Source organism: Aythya marila, assembly GCF_965140915.1.
Source record: "Aythya marila genome assembly, chromosome: 2".
NCBI lineage: Eukaryota > Metazoa > Chordata > Aves > Anseriformes > Anatidae > Aythya > Aythya marila.
Window position 1 is genome coordinate 156,059,444 of NC_139043.1, and position 20,416 is coordinate 156,079,859.

At 53.0% G+C, this 20,416-nt stretch overlaps 3 protein-coding genes across 8 annotated transcripts; 1 reads left to right on the forward strand and 2 right to left on the reverse strand.

The window, feature by feature from the left end:
• Window positions 1-1,193: 1,193 nt before the first annotated feature.
• EEF1D (eukaryotic translation elongation factor 1 delta) lies at window positions 1,194-17,653 on the reverse strand. 5 transcript variants are annotated; one of them, XM_082753879.1, is made up of 9 exons: window positions 17,589-17,653; window positions 10,140-10,266; window positions 8,940-9,011; window positions 5,529-5,591; window positions 4,489-4,582; window positions 4,205-4,305; window positions 3,142-3,390; window positions 2,065-2,259; window positions 1,194-1,285 (listed from the first exon to the last, which is right to left on the reverse strand). In XM_082753879.1, the coding sequence occupies exons 2-9, from the start codon at window positions 10,260-10,262 to the stop codon at window positions 1,247-1,249; spliced, it is 936 nt and encodes a 311-aa protein (XP_082610005.1). In that variant the 5' UTR covers window positions 10,263-10,266; window positions 17,589-17,653; the 3' UTR covers window positions 1,194-1,246. The 5 variants fall into 5 exon arrangements, with proteins under 5 accessions (XP_082610005.1, XP_082610003.1, XP_082610004.1 ...); XM_082753877.1 differs by having other exon boundaries at window positions 5,529-5,594; XM_082753878.1 differs by lacking the exon at window positions 17,589-17,653 and adding an exon at window positions 16,276-16,295 and having other exon boundaries at window positions 5,529-5,594.
• Window positions 11,183-15,699, reverse strand: LOC309875662 (uncharacterized protein). Of its 2 annotated transcripts, none has more exons than XM_082755333.1 (2): window positions 15,425-15,699; window positions 11,183-12,810 (listed from the first exon to the last, which is right to left on the reverse strand). In XM_082755333.1, the coding sequence occupies exon 2, from the start codon at window positions 12,808-12,810 to the stop codon at window positions 11,563-11,565; it is 1,248 nt and encodes a 415-aa protein (XP_082611459.1). In that variant the 5' UTR covers window positions 15,425-15,699; the 3' UTR covers window positions 11,183-11,562. The 2 variants fall into 2 exon arrangements, with proteins under 2 accessions (XP_082611459.1, XP_082611458.1); XM_082755332.1 differs by lacking the exon at window positions 15,425-15,699 and adding an exon at window positions 14,338-15,228.
• A 655-nt stretch (window positions 17,654-18,308) lies between the features above and the next one.
• On the forward strand, window positions 18,309-19,991 carry TIGD5 (tigger transposable element derived 5; the record flags this gene model as incomplete). Its single annotated transcript, XM_082755406.1, has 1 exon — window positions 18,309-19,991. One exon carries the CDS (start codon window positions 18,309-18,311, stop codon window positions 19,989-19,991), a length of 1,683 nt encoding a protein of 560 aa, XP_082611532.1.
• Between the last annotated feature and the right edge of the window lie 425 nt (window positions 19,992-20,416).

Consider the following 20,416-nt stretch of genomic DNA (forward strand, 5'->3'; position numbering starts at 1 on the left):
AGGGACAGGACACAGGAAGTCATGGATTATATAGTACATGGGACACATGACACTAGGGATGGGACACGGGACATCATGGAGTGAATAGTACATGTGACACAGGACATCAGGGATAGAACACAGGACATCATGGATTATATAGCACATGGGACACAGGACATCAGGGGTGGCAGCATGTGGGACACAGGACACCAGGACAGGTAGCAGATGGGACACAGGACACCGTGAAGGGTAGCTCATGGGACACAGAACATCACGGAATGCATAGCACATAGGACACATGACACCAGGGATAGGACACAGGACATCATGGAGCATATAGCATGCGACATGGGACATCAGGGATAGGACACAGGACATCACAGAGTGTGTAGCACAGGGGACATCAGGGATAGTGCAGAGCACACAGGACATCAGAGGGTATAGCACAGGGGACACCACACAGCTGGGACACGGTACATGCAGCACCAGGCACCTATGGGACCAGGTGGGCCAGCACTCAGGACACAGGGCTCTGGGGACAGCAGGACATGAGAGAAAACATACAGGACACCAGCCAGGACAACACCTGGGACTCTGAACATGCAGTTACAGGCACGTGGGGCTCCAGGGATGACAAAATATCACTACCAAGGACCCTGGGCCCATCCAGCCACCAGGAGATGTGGCACACGTGACACCAGATGTGCCAGCAGATGGGACACCAGCCCCATGAGGCTCTGGGGACAGCAGCACCCGTGACACCAGGCTCCTGGGAACTGAAGCCATCACCACTTGGCTGGGGGCTGCTGCAACTCCATCCCGTGCTCGCAGCGGGGCCCCACGGTGCTTCTCATCTGCTCCGTGTTGGCACCGTGCAGCCTGCACCCAGACCTTGGACTCTGGCACCGTGACAGAGGACTCTGGCCTACGGTTAGGAATTCCACCTCCCCTTTCCGCGGGCCACACTCAGCACAGCCCCAGCTCCTCAAGAAGCAAAGGATCGGCTGAAGCGACCTGCACAGGGTATCAAAAGCAGCAAGGAGAAAATTAAAGAGGAAATTCAGTGGCTTTTTTTTTTTGTAGTAGTAGTAGACCTTCATTTCAACACAGAAACACATCTTGAGGTCTTCCCTTTCATGAAGGGAAACACCCAAAGTCTTCAAGACATCACTTTGGGGAAGCTACACTCAGGAGAGAAAAAACATACAATCTGCATTCCTTGATCTTTATTAGTTACAGTTTCAGAGAGGATACAGGTTTGCTTCTAGATCTTGTTGAAAGCAGCAATGTCAACGCTCTGCACCTGCAAGAGAACAAGAACAGCAGCTAGAGGTCACCAAGGTGTTTTCAGACACAAAAGAAAGCACTCACAGTGGGGATTTCTTCACAGCATGCACTAGTTCTGCTCAAAAACAGATCAAGCATCGCCCAGGGCTCTGAGGCCAGCTCCCCAGCTGTGCTGAGAGCCAGCGTGGACTGTTATTTAATATTCCTGTAACACCAGACATAACAGGACACCACACTGTGCTCATCATTACACGAATCTTTAGGCAGTCCAGCTGATGAAGAACATCCATATTTAGCTTCTAGCAACACACCTAAGATCAGTTCCTGATTTACTGTAAATATAAGCAAAAAAGTATGCGAGGAAAATGAATAAAAACGGGTATTTGGCCTGCTGCTTCCCCCTTCCAGTGGTGAGGCAGGAAGCACTACTAAATCTGTGTATTATCTGGCACAGAGCTGGAGCTCCTGCTGCCATTTCCACAAAATTGGAGGCAGGATGGGGATGGAAACATCTCCAGCTCCAGCCACCAGGGTTAAACACATGCATTTGTTGGGGCTCCTCAAAGTAAGGCTGGGTGGTAAGGAGCAAGAGCCTGCAAAAATGGCTCTGTGAAGTATCTGCAAGGTATCCACGTCAGGCAGAATTAAATATCTACACACACAAACACACAGGAGTATCTCAGCAGGCACAGATATCACTCCACGTGGTTTTCTATTTGAGACCCAAGCTTGCCAAAGTCTTATTTAAAAGTGACCCCATGGGCTAGGCGCCTCCCACCCCAAAAAAAGACTTACGTAGTCCTCAAACTTGGTGATCTCCTCCTCCAGGATGTCAGTCCCGACTTTGTCGTCCTCCACCACGCACTGGATTTGGAGCTTTTTAATACCATAGCCTACCGGGACCAGCTTGGAGGCTCCCCACACCAGCCCATCCATCTGGACGGAGCGGACGCACTCTTCCATCTTGGCCATGTCAGTCTCGTCGTCCCACTGCAAGGGGCACCAAGTTGGAACTTTAAATGCTCTCCTAGATGTCACCGTCAGCCCCAGGAGGTGGCCAGTGACCGAGGACTCTGTGATCTCCTCCAGGGGAGCACGATAGCCCTCATCCCACAAAAATTAAGGCATCCTCCTTGATCAGGCTGGCTAAGCTGAGATAATCAACGTGCAGGCAGTTGTTTTATTACACATCTCTGTGCAGTCTGACCAACAGGTAACACTCAACGCTCCTCTCCTCCTCCTCTCAGTAGATTTCAGCTGATGCAAACTGCCCTTTCTGGGCTGTTATTTTCGCCAGAATTAGCTGCAGGGGTTAGAGGAGCTAAATTTTGCAGCAATGCTACAAAACACGTTGCTTCAATTCTGCCCTGCAGGGACAAATTTTGTCCCTTTTGTCCCTGCAGGGACAAATCTGGCCCTGCAGATGCAGGGGGGATCCCTCTGCAGCAGCAACATCCCTGTTTCGAAGCCCTCACTTTAAAGTGACTTTTACCAAAGGCAACTCTCTTGTGCAAATGCAGCACTAGACAGCCCATAGTTTGGTTCTACTGTGACAATTTGATAAAAACAGGTTTCTTTTAATTTTTAGGACATTATTTGGGTTTGGTTTAACTGATGGAAGTCCTTTCTTCAAAGGCAGGAGCCAGTCCTGCTCAGAGACGGATCCTTCAGCCAACAGCCTGCGCTTGCCATGGTCCGAGGACCAGAGCAGAAGCTCAAGTGCTGCAGATCCCAGCTCACCCAACCTCACTCTGAACCCTCGTTTGGAAACGTGCAGGTCAGATCTATCCCCAGTCAATACAGACGTGCAAATGAGATGGTTTAAAGCCTCCTGCACGGGACATGCAGCCTCAGGCAGGAGCTCTTACTCACCGGCTTCACGTCCAGGAGGATGGAGGACTTGGCAATGAGACCTGGTTTCTTGGCCTTCTTCTCCGCGTACTGCCGCAGCCTCTCCTCCCGGACCTTGGCAGCCTCTTGGTCTTCCTCTTCATCGTCACTGCCAAAAAGGTCGATGTCATCATCGTCATCTTCCTCTGCAGCGGCTGGCTCGGCTTTCTTGGCAGGTGAAGCAGATGGCAGCTCCACTTTCTTGGAGGGAACGCTGAAGGGTTCCACTTTCTTCATCGGGGTGACGTGGATTCAAGTTTGCATTCAGGAAAAAAAAAACAGGAGAACGTCAGTGCTGCTGTGATATAACTTCAGGCTCAGGAAAAACTCAGGAAGAGAAGCCTACTTTGCTAAAGGCAGACCTCTGAGCTATCCCAACACAGCTGTGCTTCATAGAGAAAATAATATTCAGAGCAAAAAAAAAAATACCCTGAAGCCAAGAGCTGACCCTTCTCTTAAGGACTCAGTGGTTCAACATATCTAGAACATAAAGGGGGGAGAGCTATTGGGAACCTGGCCTTACAAATCAGCCTTACGACGTGCCCCAAGGCCAGGGCTTATCTAGAGGAGACCATATCTTGCCCTGAAAACCTTCTAACAAGGAAGGTTTCCTTCTAACAAGGAAGATTTGTTTAAAAATAAAAGTAAAAGAAAGAAAAGTCACCAGTTCTGCTCACTTATTTTAACAGTGGCGCTTTACGTGGTGTGTGCTGAGAAACTTGCAGCACCGTGGGCTAAATCCTTACCAAATATTTGTTAGCTCCAAACTGCCACAGATCTGTGTCAGCTCTCCTTTGTTGAAATCTCTTAACATCATTTTTCTATCTTTGGGCAGAAAAACTGCCTTTTTGTCTTCTTTCTACACATACCAATTAGGGAAAGATGACAAAGCAGCTGCGAAAACTGCTTGAAAAGCAGCAGCGAGCTCTTCCTAAGCTCTTCCATCTCTCTTTTTCATCCTCAGCAGCCAGGCAGGAGGCCTCAGAAATGACCCAGCACTTTGTGACAGCGAAGGATTTGAGAAGAGAATTTGGCTGAGGCTCACCTGGGTCGGTGGAACTGGGGAGGGCTGGTGGGAGGTAGATTTTTCCAGAGCATTCAGGCGGCTTTCCAACTTGAAGATGGCCATCTGAAGATCTGCAACGACTGCAAAAAGGGGTGAGGGAGGAGAACCTTCACTTGTAGGCTCTCAAGACAAATTTGCTCTTGCTCAAAGTGGGATTTAAGATCACCAGGCACACCAAGGTTAATAAAGGAGACAACCCACAGGAGCAGGACCCCGCTCGGTTTGTTTTTTTTGCTTTCATGCCAGGAGATTCTCCTACTTACCACTGCGAAGGTTTTGATTTTCTACCTCCAGGTGAGAAATTCTGGAAAGGAGCTCATTTTGGTCGCCGGGCCCCGAAGAGGTGGTGCTTGCGCTCTGCAACAAGGAAAATTGAGATGAAACAGATTTGTTCACTTACATGTACTCCCACAAAACAGTGAAACAAAAGGTCAAGCCTTTGGGAAAACAGAAAATCTGAGAGCCCATCTAAGAACAAGGCCATTTTATCTGCAGGCTTTGAAGGCAATTTAACAAGCTCTACAGAACGAAGCATGAAACTTCACAAAATTTCAGCTGGCAATGATGAGCAGGGGATGAAATCAGTCTCAGATCACTAAAAACACACAAAGTTTTTTGGGTTTCACACTGAGCTCCTCCAGAAGGGCAGCTGGTTGTCTCTTAGAGCTGAGCTGAGGCACGGAGCACAGGACCTGCCTAACGTCATGCAGCAAGTCCCCGTGGAAGCTGGAAGGAGATCCCAGCATTTCTGCACTCCCACTTACCCCAGTCCGGCCTTTGGTTCCTCTCAAAGAGGATTAAACTGATTTTAACACGTCCTGAGGGAACAACGACAGTGATTCGGCTTCAAAAAGTATTTAACAGCAAAAAAAAAAGGAAAAAAAGGCTTCTTTTTTAAAACAAGCCCTTATCTGCTATTTGAAATCGGTGAAAGGGAAGAAAATGCAGCCCTTCATGCCTCAAGTGACATTTATAACTGAACACAATAGGAAAAAATTGTATTTGAGTGCACCCTGCACGTAATTACGGTGGTTCTCTGGCAGAGCTGACGTGCTCCTGGCACCTCAGCAGTCAGTAGAGATGAAGAAAAAGGAACAGGGGGGCAGAGGGAAAGCAGTCAAGGATGCCAAGCGCAGATCTGCAGCCCCTAAATGCTGGCAAGACCCTGTTGTATAGGGTAAACTACAACCACGAGTGGAAGGACAGATGCTCCTCGTGGTAAGGACCAAGAAGTGGAGCTGTTTCTCCCTGCAGCCTCCTCTCAGATCCCAAAAGCAGCTCAATCCGTGCAGAGGTGACTTACAGTTGAGCGGCCCGACTGCCTCTTTTGACGGGCAGGAGCTTCTTTGCTCCGCGGGGCTGTCTTCTGCTGGAAAGGGCAAGAGGTTTGGGGGTTTGGTTCAACGAGGAGAGGACAGAAAAAGGGTTTTGCTCATGCTGGAGAGCAGCTGGAGTGCAGGACGGGGATCCACATGCAGGCAAATTCATCAAGCAACACCAATTCGTCAGCGGCACACCAACTCCACACCAAACAAAGCCTGCTTCAAAAAAAAAAAACTCATCCACCTTCTTGCTGCACGTCTCAAGAGCCTGCAGAACACGCTCAGCTGGGAGGCAGAGCTAGGATAAGATGCCTGGAGCATGCTTTTAGTCGTGTCTGGCGACACGAGTCGAGTTATCTCTCTTCTACCTTGATAATATTGAAGAATTTCAAGTCTTGCCAGCCTGGCAGCCACTAACCAAACCCCTGGGAGATGGCAGAGCCGAGCAGGGGCAGTCCCTTTGTGCTTGTCAGCCCTGTAAGATCCTGGGATAAGAACCGAGCTGTCTATTAGCTCAGGTGCTGTTTGTGTAGCACCACACAGTGCTCACGGGATGGTGCAGAGCTCTACGAAGCAGAAATCAGCTCCCTGACGTTGCTTAAAACTATTGCTTAAGCTTAAGCCATAGTTTTGGAGCTGATCTTGTTAGTGATACGCTGAGTAGCAGTAAAATCGACTCAAAATATTCCACGTAGCAAGCCTGGAAACGCTCTCGGGACCCAGAGGACACAAGGAGCACAAATTCAGCCACCCAAGCAAATTAAAACCCTGGGAACCTCCTTGCTTATTGCAAAGGACAGAAAATAGGAATTGCTCTCTTAACCTCAAGAGACTTTCAGCATCTGGTCCTCTCTAAAGCGCGACTCTAAAATATTACTTTAAAAATCAGAGAAAACACTAACAAAGGAGGAAAACCGGCAAAGGTCACACTTCCCTCGCTCCAAGAAGTACCTGGAGGCATCAGCCCTTCCCCTTCAATTGAGTAAACCAGTTACAACCAGCACGGAGATTTTACAAGCTGTTGTAGATTGGATAACGTGCAGGTTCTCCTGTCTGGTGTTCACAGAGCACTCACAGCTTCAGAAATTAAACCTATTTTATGCACGCAGGAGTCTGACACCTCTCCCCTCGGGTCAGTCTAGCTGAGCTCCGAGCTCTGGAAACCCCAGAAGCTTTGGAAATCATCAGATAAACCATGCTGAAGGACTAGAGGAGGCTTTTAGGGACGAGCAGGATGGATCCGGGCTAGTTTCCTACAAAATGTGCACCACTCGTGCACACGGATGTGTTTCTGAACGTGGCACAGGTGCCTACCTGTAGGATCTCTCCCCACAAGCTGCAGTCTCTCCAAAATTTGGCCTGGGAAAGCGTCAGTGATCTAGCAGGAGGCGGCCTGGGGTGACGGTTCAAAGCAGAGATGACCATGCAAAGCAGGATGAAAGGTATGTGCAAACAAATGTTTCGGGCACGGCAAGTTCCATGCTCTCCTTCGGGAGGTGCAGAAGGATTCCCTTCAAGCCTTGGAGCGCTCCAGCAAACATTTCAGAACACCACCAACCAGCTGAGGCAGATCTGCAGTCAGCCTCGGCTGAATTTCATGGGATAAGCGCTCATCTCCCACCTCCCCATCGCGCTAAAACCACGTCTGCTCGTTTCACCTTTACATTCCTGACCAGAGCTCTGAGTATTCAGGTAGAAAGACTAAATCCTGACTAGGAAAACACGATTCTGGATTGTTCTGCACGTTCAGAAGTATGAATCTGGCCTTCTGAGATCTAAAAATGAAGGTTAATCATGTTCTGAATTCAAGCTTACCCTACGGCATGGCTGTCCAAGGTTAATAATCCTTTAGATAAGAAAGCTACAAAAAAAAAAAAACCCTACAAAAATCTTGATGTTTCAGCTTTATTTCTCAACAGCTGAGCTCTTCTAACCCGCACAAGAGCAGAGAAGATCCAGCTGTGGCTTACTGCTTCAGGTTGCTGAGATATGGCAACGTGTGGAGAAACACAACGCTTCCCCTTTGAGCCATCGCTGGAGAACCCAAAACCACTTTTTATCACGCCCTAAATTCCCAATTTGAGGTCCTGCTGCTCAAACTTGGCCTTTAAATCCTCAAACCCACTGAGTCTTTGTTGCAGGAAAGGAAAAAAAAGCAGAATAATTGTTGATACTCAATGCTAACTCCCCCAAGAAACACTGCAGGGGGCCAAAGGACTTGACTCTCAGCTCTGTTCTGGTTTTAGCCTGGGTTTTTACCAGTTCCCCCAGTCCTCCCCGTTACAGGGGATCCCAAATTTAGGTGCTTCTCACATGAAAGAGGTGCAGGCCAGGACAAGGAAGTCCTCAGGCTGAGCTTGGCTTGGCAAACCAGATACTGGATCTGTTTGAAAAGGTTTTTGAGTCCTTAAACTCTTTCTGTGCCTGAAGTCCTTCAGCTCTGTTGGAGCTGGAGCTCAATTCCCCACGGATTTGCCCCAAGTCCAAGCTAAAATCTTGGATAGGGGCTGGTAAATCCTACTGAGCACCCAAACAGGGTATTATTTTCCCTAAGTTGTTGGCTGAAAAACCAGTGCTGAAGTCAGAAATTAGCATTAGAAACCTTCCAGGTATTTTCCTCCCCCCTTTTTTTTTTTTAAATGTTCAAGAGTTCAACAGTTAAATGTTCAAGAGTTCAACAGGCACCGTGAGATCTCAATCAGGCACAGAAATCAAGACATGTCAGCTGCGTTCTGTCTTTTCTCACCTTTTTTCACCCACAAAACCAGCCCGCTTTTCCATTTAAGCCACCAGCTTCGTCTTGAAAAAATTTCTGCCCAGTCAAATCCGTAATTTCTGCCCAGGAAATCAGCATGAAAACACCTCCAGAAAGCACTCGGCTTTTACGGAGTGGCGAGCTAGCAGCCAGGCTGAGTTCCCCAGCTGGAAGACACCTTTTTTTTTTTTGCACATACCCTAAACCCAAAGCGAGACAGGAGAGAGAAGGTGGCAGCTCAGTGTACCCCACGAGAGACGAAGCAGCTTGGTGCTTTGCTGCCCGGCGAGGTTATTTTAAGCGTTACCCGTTAAGATAAGACTCGGGGGAACAAACTAACACCCCACCAGGAGAAAAAAAAAGTAGAGAAATGCACAGCCGAAGAATTTTGCCCCAAATCCAGTTTGGTTTTCAAAGCCAAGCGAGCAGATAAGCAGCACGAGCTCTGGACGGAGCTACGCGGGTGGTACACAGCACCGCACACCTTAAGTTCTCTCCTCTAAACTGAAAAAAAAAAAAAAAAAAAAAAATCAGCCCCACAATTTGGGAAGTGGGATCCCGAGGGGATTTCTGCGAGATGCGCCACGGCTAAAAATGGTTGCGGGTAGCCAGCTGGTGAGAGAGCTCGGGTACTCACTCCGGCCAGCGATTTCTGGATATTCTCCCTGGCTCTGGCAATGTCGCGGAGGATCGTGCTGGCTCCGTTCTCCTGCAAACAGTGCAGAAAGAACCGAGGTTTTTTTCTTTTTTTCCCCCCCAAAAAAATATATAGGAAAACGCGGGAAACCGGTCAGGGAAAATTAATAAAAAATAATATAAGGGTAAGGACAGGGGGAGGGTTCCTTCCAAGGATTCAGCACGCGCTGGCTCCTCGCCTCTCCCAGCCTGCAACCTCCCCCCCCACCCGAGGAAGATCTTTGAGAGGAAAACTCTCCACGAGCCCCCGTCGTGTAAGCCCAGGCTGTTGCGTGGGCATTTTCAGGTGGGCAGCCACTTCCACGCCGCAGATGGGCTTTAAGGGACCGTGATTTTTTTTCCCTCAGCAGAGAAAAGGCTGAAAAACCGCTACAGAAGCCTTCAAACCCCCTCTCGCAGGCAGAACTTCCTCACTGGAAGCTCCTGATGTGGCTCAAAGTCACCTAACTCCCTGCAGCCACCTCAAAAGCACATTTATTTGCTCTTTTCAGGCACTGAAAGCTCCTAGTTTTTAGGCAAGCGTCCTAAGGTGCTGTTCCACCGCTCCCCTAGCAGCAGGAACGGGCGGAGAGTGCCTGGAAATTCAGCGAGATGCTTCCCCCTTCACCACCCCGGGGAAAGAGAGAGAGGCAAGGGAAACTCTAAGCAGCTTTCCAGGGAACCGACTCAACGCACAAGCAGTTAGCAGCCTTTTTGTGTCGCAGGAAGAGGTTACGGCAGCTCCGGGCTTTAAAAGGGAGACTTTTGGGACTAAAAAAAATCGAGGGAAAACTGCTTGAGGTGGGCTGTGCTGCGGCAGCACCGCGCTCCCACTCCTCCCCTCCAGGTCATGGGTAGTGGGGTGAGTCTTCCAGGCTTAATAGTGCAGGGGTACAAGGAGAGGAACCTAATTCCTGGTCTTTTCGGGGTCCTGGCACCTCCCTTCCAACATCACCTCCTCTATTTGATGCAACCCCTGCCAGGAAAAGCGTAGCAGCTCCAGGAGTGCAGACAGAAGGCTCGGGGAGCCTCTCAACCCTTGCAAAAAGCCAAATATGAGTGGAAATCATACAGAAACTCAAGCCCAGGTGGATAATTTTCCTTCTGCCTGCTCTGTGCTAGCTCGGGAGGCTGCTAAAAGCTGAGCTCAGCACATTTTTACCTGCTGCTGCTGCGAGGAGCCGCCCACCGGGCCGTTCATCTGCTCGTAGTACCTCCGCTCGGCCTCGTCATACTTGAACTTCTCGAACCAGATCCTCTCGTGGGCGAGGAACTCAACTGCCATTTTTCTGCAGGAAAAAGGAGAAAAAGGAACACAAAGTGAGGTCCTGGAAGGGGTTGAGGTTGGCAGCTTGCAGTGGGGGTGGGAGAAGAGAGCTCTCTGCCCTCACAGAGCTGCGCCTGCTGCTCGTCTGCCCCTCTGGGGTATGGGGTTTAAGTGAGCAGGATCCTCTTAGGAAAGCAGGGCAGGCTAATCGGCCGCCCGTCTGCCTCGCCTGACCTGCATTTGGCCACAGGGCACCGAGTGGGGATGAGAAATCAGCTCCTTCCCCCAAAAAAAAAGCTCTCGGAGCAGGGTTTTCTACGTCAGGTTTCAACACGTGATTAAATCTGGAGGAAATTCCCCGCGACAGGCAACTCCTGACCCCGTGCCTGGTGTTATTTCAAGCTCAGACACAGCTCCAGACCCAATGTTGGTCCAAGAAGGTGGTGGGAGCAAGAATCAAGCATCACGACCCGGCCACGCCGTTACCAGGCTGTATCACGCGATAGAAAAGGCAAAAAAAAGCCCCAAAAGCACCTCCAAAACCCCAAATCTCTCCTGTGAAACACGCGCCCTCCTCACCTACCCTCCTCCATCGGGTCAAGGTCTTCCACCTCGAAACCCTGCTCGAGGTGCCAGACACGATTACGGAGAAAGAATCCCAGAAACAGACAAATTACACCCAATTTTACCCCACCCCGACTTCCCTGGGGAAGGGCAAAAGGCGTAACACCCGCTTCTGTCCAGCTAAGGGGAAATTATCCTAATTAGGACAGGGTGAAAGGCTCTGAAGGTGCTCTCTAACCCCCCATCTATCACGTTTCACCTTAAAACTTCTCAAACAACCCCTAGAAAACCCTGAAATCTCCTTTTTTTCCCCCTCCGAGGGCAACTGCACGGTAATATTTGAGCGCCGACCTTGAGACGAGCTCCCCCCTCGTTACAGCAGCAAATTTCAGGGTTCAAAAAAAACCCCAAAACGGGTGTTTAAGAGACAACAGCATCGGGCAGCGCCTTACCCAAGGCTTCACAGGGAAGCTTTTTTTTCCCCAAGAGCTCTGCCCTCAAGATGCTTCACACCTCTGATTTAGGTGACCCCCAGAGGTCACCCCAACGAGCTGGAACCCAGCCAGCCTCATCCCGCAATTAGCAGCTCGCAGGGCCCATTTCCTAACGAATTAACCAAGCAGCCTTCCCCCTCCGCGAGGCGAGGGGCTCAGGGGAAGCTTCCCCAAAACGCTTCGCCCGCAAACGGGGGGCTCCCCGCGCACGCAAACGCCGCCAAGCTCAATCCTGAGCCACCCCCAAAAGAAAATTCCTCCTACTTGGGTTCTGGAGCGGCCGCGCTCGGAGGTTTGGCAGCTGGCTGGGAGGGTTTTAGGACCGGGTGTTGGGGTGTTTTCGGGTTTTCTCCTGCTTTGGATGCTTTCAGAGCCTCGGCCGCGTAGTACCGAGCCTCGGCGCGGTCGTACGTGGGCTTGCTGAGCCACACGGCCTCGCTGTCCTGGTGCAGGAAGAAAAAAGGAGGCTGGAGGTGCTCGGCGCCGCTCGGAGGAGGAGAACCGGTGGGCTCCGTGCGCTCAGCACCCTCTTTTTGCCCCCTGCCGGGGTTCTTCCCATCCTCCTGGGGTTTTTTGGAGGCTTTGGGGCTGTCGATTTGTTCCGCCGGGGCACCCTCGAACATGTTCTCGTAGAAGCTCTTCTCGGCACCGTCGTAGAGAGGTTTTTCCAACCACACCTCCGAGACCAGAGCCTGCAAACTGGAAGCTTGGGGCTTGCCGTTCACCGTCGGGTGGAGGGAATCCGGCAAAGGGGTATCGAGGGGAGGAGAGCTAACGAGGTCGGCAGAGCTAACGAGGTCCGGAGCCAAGCTGGGAGTAGCGGGGGTGGGCAGGGCTGTCCCGTAGCCTTCATCCGGCGTCCTCGACCCCCCGTTTTCGGCGCTGGGCACGAGGGAGGGGATGGCCAGGAGGTTCGGAGGAGCAAAGAGCTGAGACCTCTGGACGAAAAGCTTCTCGGCTTTCTCGAAGTCAGCTTTGTTGAGCCAGACGCCCTGAACCACGTGGTGGCAGGCGCTCAGGCTGCCGTGGGTGCAGGGCAGGGCCGCCGAGAGCATCCGCGGTTTTTGGGGAAGCTCTTGGGCAGCTTTGGACGCCGGCTGCTGGGTCTCAAAAGCCTCCTGGCTCTGCAAATCCGCCGTTTTTTTCCTGGCCAAGCTCTCGGCGTGATCGTGGGAGGGTTTCTCAAACCACACGTGCTCGGTGGACAAACCCGAGAGGACCGAGTCGGCCGCCTTGGGGGCCGCCGCTGCCGCGCCTTTGGGTTTGGGAGACCTCTTCCTCTTCCTCTGCTTTTTCCCGTTCCTCCCTCTTTTCGGGTCCCCTTTGGGCTCACCCTCGACGATTCCCTCATCGTTGAGGACCCCGTTCACAGCCTCGAGCTCTGGGCACTCCTCGGGGGCAGCAGCCAGCATGGCTTCGCGCTCGTAGTGCAGCCGCTCGGCTTCGTCGTATTTGGGTTTGTCTACCCAAACTTTCTCTACCGGGCACGGAGTTTTCCTCGTCCTCATCTTCCAAAGAAGGGGCAGCATTAAAAAAGAGAAGCACAACAGTGTAGTTGCGGCAAAAGCCAACAAAGCGAGGGCATGCAGGCTTCAGGAATTAACAGAGAGCTGACAAAAGGCACCGTGCTGTCATAATTCACATTTAAGAGCCTAAGAATTTAGCTATTTCTCTTTTTTTTTGGCATAAATTGTAGCTCAGAGAAGCAAAACCGCCTCCAAACATGCTTAATTTGTGACGAATCGGATTCCTCCTCAAAACACTTCTCTTTTGAGAACTATATAATGATTTAAAAAATAAAGGTGCTGGCTGGAGGCACCTCGAATTTCGCTTTTGGGTGATAACCACCAGGATAAGGCTGCTGGGGTCCTGCTCAAAGCCCTGGGATAAAAGAGATTGGTTCAAATTAGCAGGTTAGCACTTAATTACCTGCTAGGTATCGTCAACCAGGCACTGATTTGCTAAAAAAAAGTAAGTTGTCCTAATTCCTGAGGATTTTTTAGAGGTCATTGCTTGCAACTGTTTGGGTTTTTGCTAGCAGAAAGCCAGCAGGGGGAGCTGACAGAGAAATGATGACAATTTGGGGTCAAAAGCCTGGGTGCTGGTGAACCAAAAGCAACCAAAAGCTGGAGATTGTTCATGTAGATTACACAAAAAAATCAGTTCAGGTAAAAAAAACATTGCTCGTGCTTTGGGTTTTCCTGCCTTAATCGTAGTGGACAGGGAAAAAAATAATCGGGCAGGTTCTGGTAGATGCAGATAATTGGAAATGGTGAAGGAAATACCTCTGATTGTTGGAAATGGTAAAAGAAATAAAATTTTAAGCACAGAATTCACTGCTCAGGTAGCTAACGAGCAGGTAGGCGAGCAGGATGACGTGGTCAGACCCCTGGATAAAAACAAGCAGGAGGCCAAGTGCCCCTAAATCAGCTCAGCTCCCCTTTTAGCGACAGACAGCTGCGGGTTTCGTAACTGCAGCTCATTTGGCAGCCTGGCACAGATCAAAACTCAGGCAGCAAGGAAATATCCGCCAGGACTCAGCCACGGCTCGCAGTTCCAGGAAGGTTTTACGAGCCTGGAGCTCAGGGAGCGACAACTGGCCGTTATTCCAACCGAAAACCTTTGTCTTTTGAAGCTTTGTTTGAAAAAAATGCAGATTAAATTAGTAAAGCAGTGAATTTAAGTCATCAATGTATTAATTTAAACGGGATTTTCGGAGGAGAGCATCAAAACGAGGCAACATCTGCGAGCTGCACCTGAATTTTACTCATCTGATTTCTCCCAGGCTACAAAGGAATAAAGAAAAAGCTCCAGGCCAGCATCTCTATTCCCCGAATTTTCCACGGGACAGCTGGGAGTACTTACATTTTTCACTCCTACGACAGCATTAAGAGAAAATAAAAAGAGTTAAGAGAGATTTCCAAGCACTAGAGACGCAGCAGCTCGGCAGCAAGGACAGAAACAAGAGCTGAATGTATTAACATCGAGTTAATTGCCCCCATAATATGTAAGATCATATATTTAATTCAACTTACAGCTGGGTAACTCGCCAGAACTATGCATCTTCAGCAGGCACCACCACAGCCACCCAATTACCTTTAATTTTAAGCAACAATTACAATGTATTTATGCAAAAAGGCTCCCGGTGATGACAGGGAGCAGGGAGAGCAGGTGACCAAGGGAAGCTCGGGTGCCCCTGGTTTAAGGTAAGCAAGGACAAAGAGCAAATCCTTAAATAAACGCTGAAAATTTAAGGATTCTAGGGTCGAGTCATGAATTTGCAGTTATTTCAAGCCAGCAATTTATGTGTGAGATGGAAATTGGATGTTAGTGCCTATTTTTTCAGCCTTATTTTTCAGAAAAATCCTCAAAACGACGTGTGTGAGCTCGCAGAATCCTTCCAGAATTAATAAAAGGAGCCACGGCCACGGGGCTGCACCTCTGCAGCCCGACGAGACGCGGATCCTCCGGTCACCGAGCACCCCAAACCGGTCGGTTCTGCACGGGAGAACAAACCCCAAGCCCAAACGACCACAGATTCCCCATCAGATTTTAGCTCGGAGGAACTCAAAGGCTTGTGGTTTCCTGAGATTATGGCCGGGGAAGGGTTTTGCAGAGGGAAACACCGCCCAGAGGAGGCATCAGCACGCCCAAGACGCTCGTGGTCCCGTGGTGGCCAAAGCTGAGGCTCACTCGGGGCCAAAAACCCCATTTCCAATGAGTTTACAACCAAGAAAGGAGAAAAAAAAAACACATTTTTTCATCTAACAACATCTGCAGGGACAAATTTAGCTCTTCCGAGGATTTGGAACAAATTTTAACCAGGTAAGCTCGGACTCCTACCACCCCGAGTTTTAGTTTTAAAAGCTTCAGAAGCTGAGCAAGGTCCCTCGAGCCCAGAAACGCTCAAGAACCAAGAAAACCCAGAGTTTTTTCCTCCTCCAGTGATTTTACAATGGCAAAAACAAATTAATATTTCTCAACGCCAAATATCAAACGCTCCCCGGGAGCGAAGCACCTCGGGTGAACGTCCCCCAGCATCTCCTGAAGAGCTGACCAAAAGCCCGACGGGTTTTTCACTCTCTGCTCACCACTTCCCGGGTGTTTCGAGCCAGAACCAACCTTCCAGCGCTGCAGGACAATGCCTGGAGATTAAAAATAGGCCCTGAAAAGGTCCCTGCTGCCCGTCTGTCAACCCTTTTTATTGTTGTTCCGTGTAAGCTTTGGGTTTAAGCTATTCGGCGGCGTTATCCCCTGAAATCCAGCTACTTTTTGGGTAAAACCACGGCGCACAACGCATCATCCCGCGGCTGCAGGCAAAAAAAAGAAAGTTTGGTCAGCTCTGAGCATCAATTTAGCAGCAGCTGGTCCTTTTCTGTCCAGGAACACGTTTGTGCTCTTCCTGACGGCGCGGCTGTAAAGAAAACGCATCTTTTTGGCTGTAAAAGTGCACGTTGCAGCTTGCCAGGGTCCTAAATCGCAGCAGAGAGGTGTTGGGAGTGCTTTCTGGTGATTCAGAGCGAGTTAAAGAGAACCGAGACTGGGAAACTGGGAAAAAAAGAGGCTGCTTTTGCACCGGAGGGGCTGGAGGTCTCTCACAGAGGTCCCACCCCCTCCTCCACACGGGTATCAGGTCAGCACAGGGAGCAGAAGGGAAAGGAAACGTTAAGGCTTGCGTGGTGCAGGTTTTTTTTTCGCTGTTTTCACTCCTTGAATCAGCTCTGCCCTCGTCAGATCACCTCTGCTGGAAGAGGAAGCTCCCTGCTAACGTTTAGGCAGGGAAACGACGACGACACCAACCTCAGCCGCCTAAAACCTTGACTCTTTGCTCCCCCAGCGATTTTCAGTGCTAATTAAAACACAAACCCAGGGCTTGGGAAAGCAGCAGCAGGGGAAGAGAGAAGGGGAACAGTCACCTTCACACGGCGTGGCACAGTCAACAGCAAGAGGAACAGGGAAAAAAAAAGGCGTACCTGCAAAGTCAGGGAGGGAAAAGGCACACCTAGAAGAGGAGAGGACAGGATTACAGCCCCACGGCCCAGCAACGGCGTTTTCCTCTCTGTCCTGAGCACAAAAGGGCTGGGAACATCAGATTGGAACCAGTTGGGAAGCATCAGCAGCCTGGATAGCAAGAAATAACCCCGCGGTGATCGAAAGGACAACCCTGTGCTGGTTTTGGTGACCACCAGGAGGGGAAAAAAGGATGGAAAAAGGAATGGCAGCAGCCTCAACGACTCCAGCTACCGCTGCAAATCCTCGGAAATCCCAAGAGGGCACGGGGAGCCCCCTGGGCTCTGCCTGCTCCCCCAGCAGAGGGCTGAAGCTGGGTTTCCTGGGTGGAAAAAAAGAATAATAAAGGAAAAACAGGAGCAGAAGGAGGAGGAGGAGAAGGCAAGGCGAGACGAGCAGGGAAAACGTGAAGGGATTCGAGCAGAGCCCTGACACAGCAGAGCCCAGGCTGGGTCCCAGCCTGCTGCAGGGGGGTGGAGCGGTGCCAGGCACCAGTAACGGGGTGGCAGCGGCCAGTAAAGCTTACTGGGAGCCTTCAGAGAGTTTAATCCACGCCGATCTCTGTCCCTTAATAGAGTAAAGATGATTTGGGGGGGGTGGGTGGATGGTGCAGGGCTCCAGGGTTGGAGCTGCCAGGTTGAATTTCCCCCCCCTTGAACCCCCCAAAATATCCTTGCCAAGGGTCTGGGGGGCTCTCACAGCCTCCTCCTTCAGGTTTGGGATTAAATAGGGGTTTGGGAGCCCTAAAAGCCCCTTCAGTGAGCCTGGAAAAAAAAAAAAGGGTGGTTTTTTTTTTGTGGGGGGGGCTGTGAGGGGATAATTATGCTTGGAGGAGCTCACAGGGTTGATATAACAAGGGAAGGGTGCTCGGAGATTTGGGGAGGGGCAGCACACACCCCTCTGAGGGAAAAAAAATAAAATTTGAGGGGTAAAAACGCCCCAAAAACTGCTCCATTAGGGGGGGGCACATGGGACACCCTCTTTGTGGAGATAGAAAGAGGGACGAGACCCCACAGGGGATGGAAAAAAGAAATAACCCCGTTCCCTGCGGCAACATGAGGGGAACGGACCCCAAACCCCTCAGGGGACCCCCAAAAACCGCTGCCCGTGAGGGAAAGGCCCCCCCAGAACCCCCCCAACCCCCTCACCGCGGCCTGGAAACGTGACTAGGCCCAACGGGCGGCGCCCCCCGTGGGCTGCGAGATGCTGAAGAGGCTCCAAAAGGGGTTTAAAAGGGGAAAAAAGGGGAAAAAGGGGTCGTGGGGGCGGCACTCACCGGCGGCGCTGAGGCGCGGGCGGCTCCGCTCCGCTCGGCGTCCGCCGGGCAAAAGGGGGCAGCGCGCGGCGCGCGGGGGGTTGTGGGGGCGGCGCGAACCACGCGCGGCGGCGGCGGGGGGGGGGACGAGGTGAGGGGAGGGGAGGATAAACAGGATAAAAGGCGCAAATCGGGCAGAAAAGGGAATAATTAAGATTATTTTATTGAGTCGTGTTGGGAAAGGGGGGATAAAGGGTGAAAGGGGGTGGGGAGGCGGAGAGAAAAAGCGAGGCGCCCCCCCCCGCGGTGCGAATGGTACCCCCCGAAGAGGCACGGGAGGGAATGAGGGAAGAGTCCAACTGCGCGGCGGGGCGGGGGGGGAGAGAGGAGAGATGGAGGGGGGGGAGGGAGGCAAGATGGAGGGGGGGAGCGCGCATGCGCAGTAGGCGCCGGGGCTGGGAGCGGAGACAAAGGCGCCCCCCCCCCGGGAGCCCCTCCCCCCCCCGCTTATAACGCGCCCCCATGGCGGCGGGGGCGGCTGCGAGCCCGGGGGGGGGGCAGAGGCGGGGAGGGGGATTTAAGGGCTTTAAAGGCGTTAAAAGGGAAACGAGGGGGGCTCGGGGGGGCGAGAAGGGGCCGAAGAAGGAGGCTGGGGGGGCGGCGATGGCGGGGGGGCGGCGGGGGGGTGGCAAAAGGAGGGAGGAAGAGGAGGGGGTGGGGGGTAGGGGGGTGTCGGTGAAGATGGCGCTGAGGCGGGCGTACTCCATCAAGGACAAGCTGCAAGCCATCGAGAGGGTGAAGAAGGGCGAGAGGCAGGCGTCGGTGTGCCGGGCTTTCGGGGTGCCGGGGGGGACGTTGCGGGGTTGGTTGAAGGACGAGGGGAAGCTGAGGTGGTTCCTGGAGCAGCTGGGGGGGGAGGTGGGCACCCAGCGCAAGAAGATGAGGTTGGCCAACGAAGAAGAGATCGACCGAGCCGTCTACGCTTGGTTCCTCGCCCTACGGCGTCACGGCGTCCCCCTCTCCGGACCTCTCATCCAAGCACAAGCCGAAGCCTTCGCCCGGCAGATTTACGGCCCCGAGTGTACCTTCAAGGCCAGCCACGGTTGGTTTTGGCGCTGGCAGAAGCGCCACGGCATCTCCAGCCAACGCATCTACGGCGAGCACGAGCAGGCGCCCGCCGTTCACCCCAAACCACCACCACCACCATTATCACCAGTTCCCGATACTGGGGGTTACGGGGACGAGCAGATCTACAACGCCAACGTCACCGGGCTCTACTGGAAGCTTCTGCCCCATCAACGACCGGCTCCTCGCCACCGCGTCACCGTCCTGCTGGCCGCCAACTTGACCGGCGCCCACAAGTTGAAACCTTTGGTGGTTGGAGGCCTCCGCCAGCCTCCCAGCCTCCGCCACCACAACCAGGACAAATTCCCCGCTTGTTATCGCTACGGTCCCGAAGCCAGGTTGGGACCGGCTCTTCTCCGGGCTTGGTTTTTCGAGGACTTCGTGCCGGGCGTCAAGCGGTACCTGCGGCGGAGCTGCTTGCAGCAGAAGGCGGTGTTGTTGCTCAGCTCGCCGACGCCGCTCAACGGGGGCGGCCACGAGGAGCTCCCCCAGCTGCAGACACCCGACGGCTCCATCCGGGCCCTATTTCTCTCCAAGGGTCCGGCCGGAGGGGGCGGCTCGGCCGGAGGGGGTGGCCGAATCCCGGCCCCGTTGGAGCAAGGGGTGGTGGCCGCCTTCAAGCAGCTCTACAAGCGGGAGCTGCTGCGTTTGGCCGTCTCGTGCGCCGCCACCGGGGGTGGCGGCGGTGGCCCCGTGGACTTCGTGAGGTCCTTTCTCCTCAAGGACATGCTCTACTTGGCCGGCCTCTCCTGGGACCTCATCCCCCCCGGCGCCATCGAGAAGTGCTGGCTGCTGGGGCTGCGCGCCGCCTTCGAGCCCCAGCCCGGCGAGGAAGAGCGTGGAGATGGGGCGGAGGGGGAGGAAGGCGGCGGCGGCGGGGACGCCAAAGTCTTCAGCGACCTGACCCACTTGGCCGCCTTGGCCTACAAGTGCTTGGCTCCCGAGGAGGTGGCCGACTGGCTGCACTTGGACGACGCGGCCCCGGGTGTTGGGGACGACGATGGGGACGAGGACGGCGAGGAGGAAGGCTCCGGAGGCTGTAGGGTGGAGGAGGAGGAGGAGGAGGAAGAAGTTGCCGGAGATGGGGCTGGTGGAGGGGACATCGGGGCTGGTGGGCTTGGGGAAGAGGGTCCCCCTTTGGTCCCCACGGCCCGGGAAGCCATCAGAGGGCTGGAGACGGCGCTGCGCTGGCTGGAGGGCCAGGACCCGCGGCAAGTGGGGCCGCTGAAGCTGGTGCAGCTCCGTTCCCTCATCAGCACGGCCCAGCGGCTGCACCGCGCCGGCAACCCCGATCCTTAGGGCAGGGATCCCGTGGCCTACCACCCGCCTCGCCTCCCCGGGGACACCCACGGGGTTGGGGACATCCCGTTTGTCCCGGCAGGGCTGGCAGCAGAGGTGCCAGCTCCTCTCCGAGGAGGCTCAGATGCCCGTGGGTTACCGTGGCTGAAAGGGGGAAGAGTCACGTTTTAGGGCTAATGGTTTTGGGTTTTTTTTTTGGTGTGACACGCTCCATACGTCGCAGATCCATGGGGACGGGGTGGGTGGCGTCCGTGCTGCCCCCGCGGGGAGATGGGGTGACGGAGAGACCTGCGAGGAGCCGGGACTGTGGGGCCAAGCTCTGATTCCCCAAATCTCAGAGCAGGATCGGGATGTTTCTCACCCCACAGCAGCGTGGAAGACGGATGCGGAGTCGTAGCAAAGATCTTTGAGGAAAGGGAGGGGGT

Coding starts and splice junctions, on each gene's coding strand:
- EEF1D (XM_082753877.1), bottom strand. CDS start 10,262: ATGGCAGTTGAGTTCCTCGCCCACGAGAGGATCTGGTTCGAGAAGTTC. Junction 9,012..10,139: donor GCTCCTCGCAGCAGCAGCAG/GTAAAAATGTGC, acceptor CACTGTTTGCAG/GAGAACGGAGCCAGCACGAT. Junction 4,583..5,528: donor GGCAGTCGGGCCGCTCAACT/GTAAGTCACCTC, acceptor TCCTTGTTGCAG/AGCGCAAGCACCACCTCTTC.
- LOC309875662 (XM_082755333.1), bottom strand. CDS start 12,810: ATGAGGACGAGGAAAACTCCGTGCCCGGTAGAGAAAGTTTGGGTAGAC.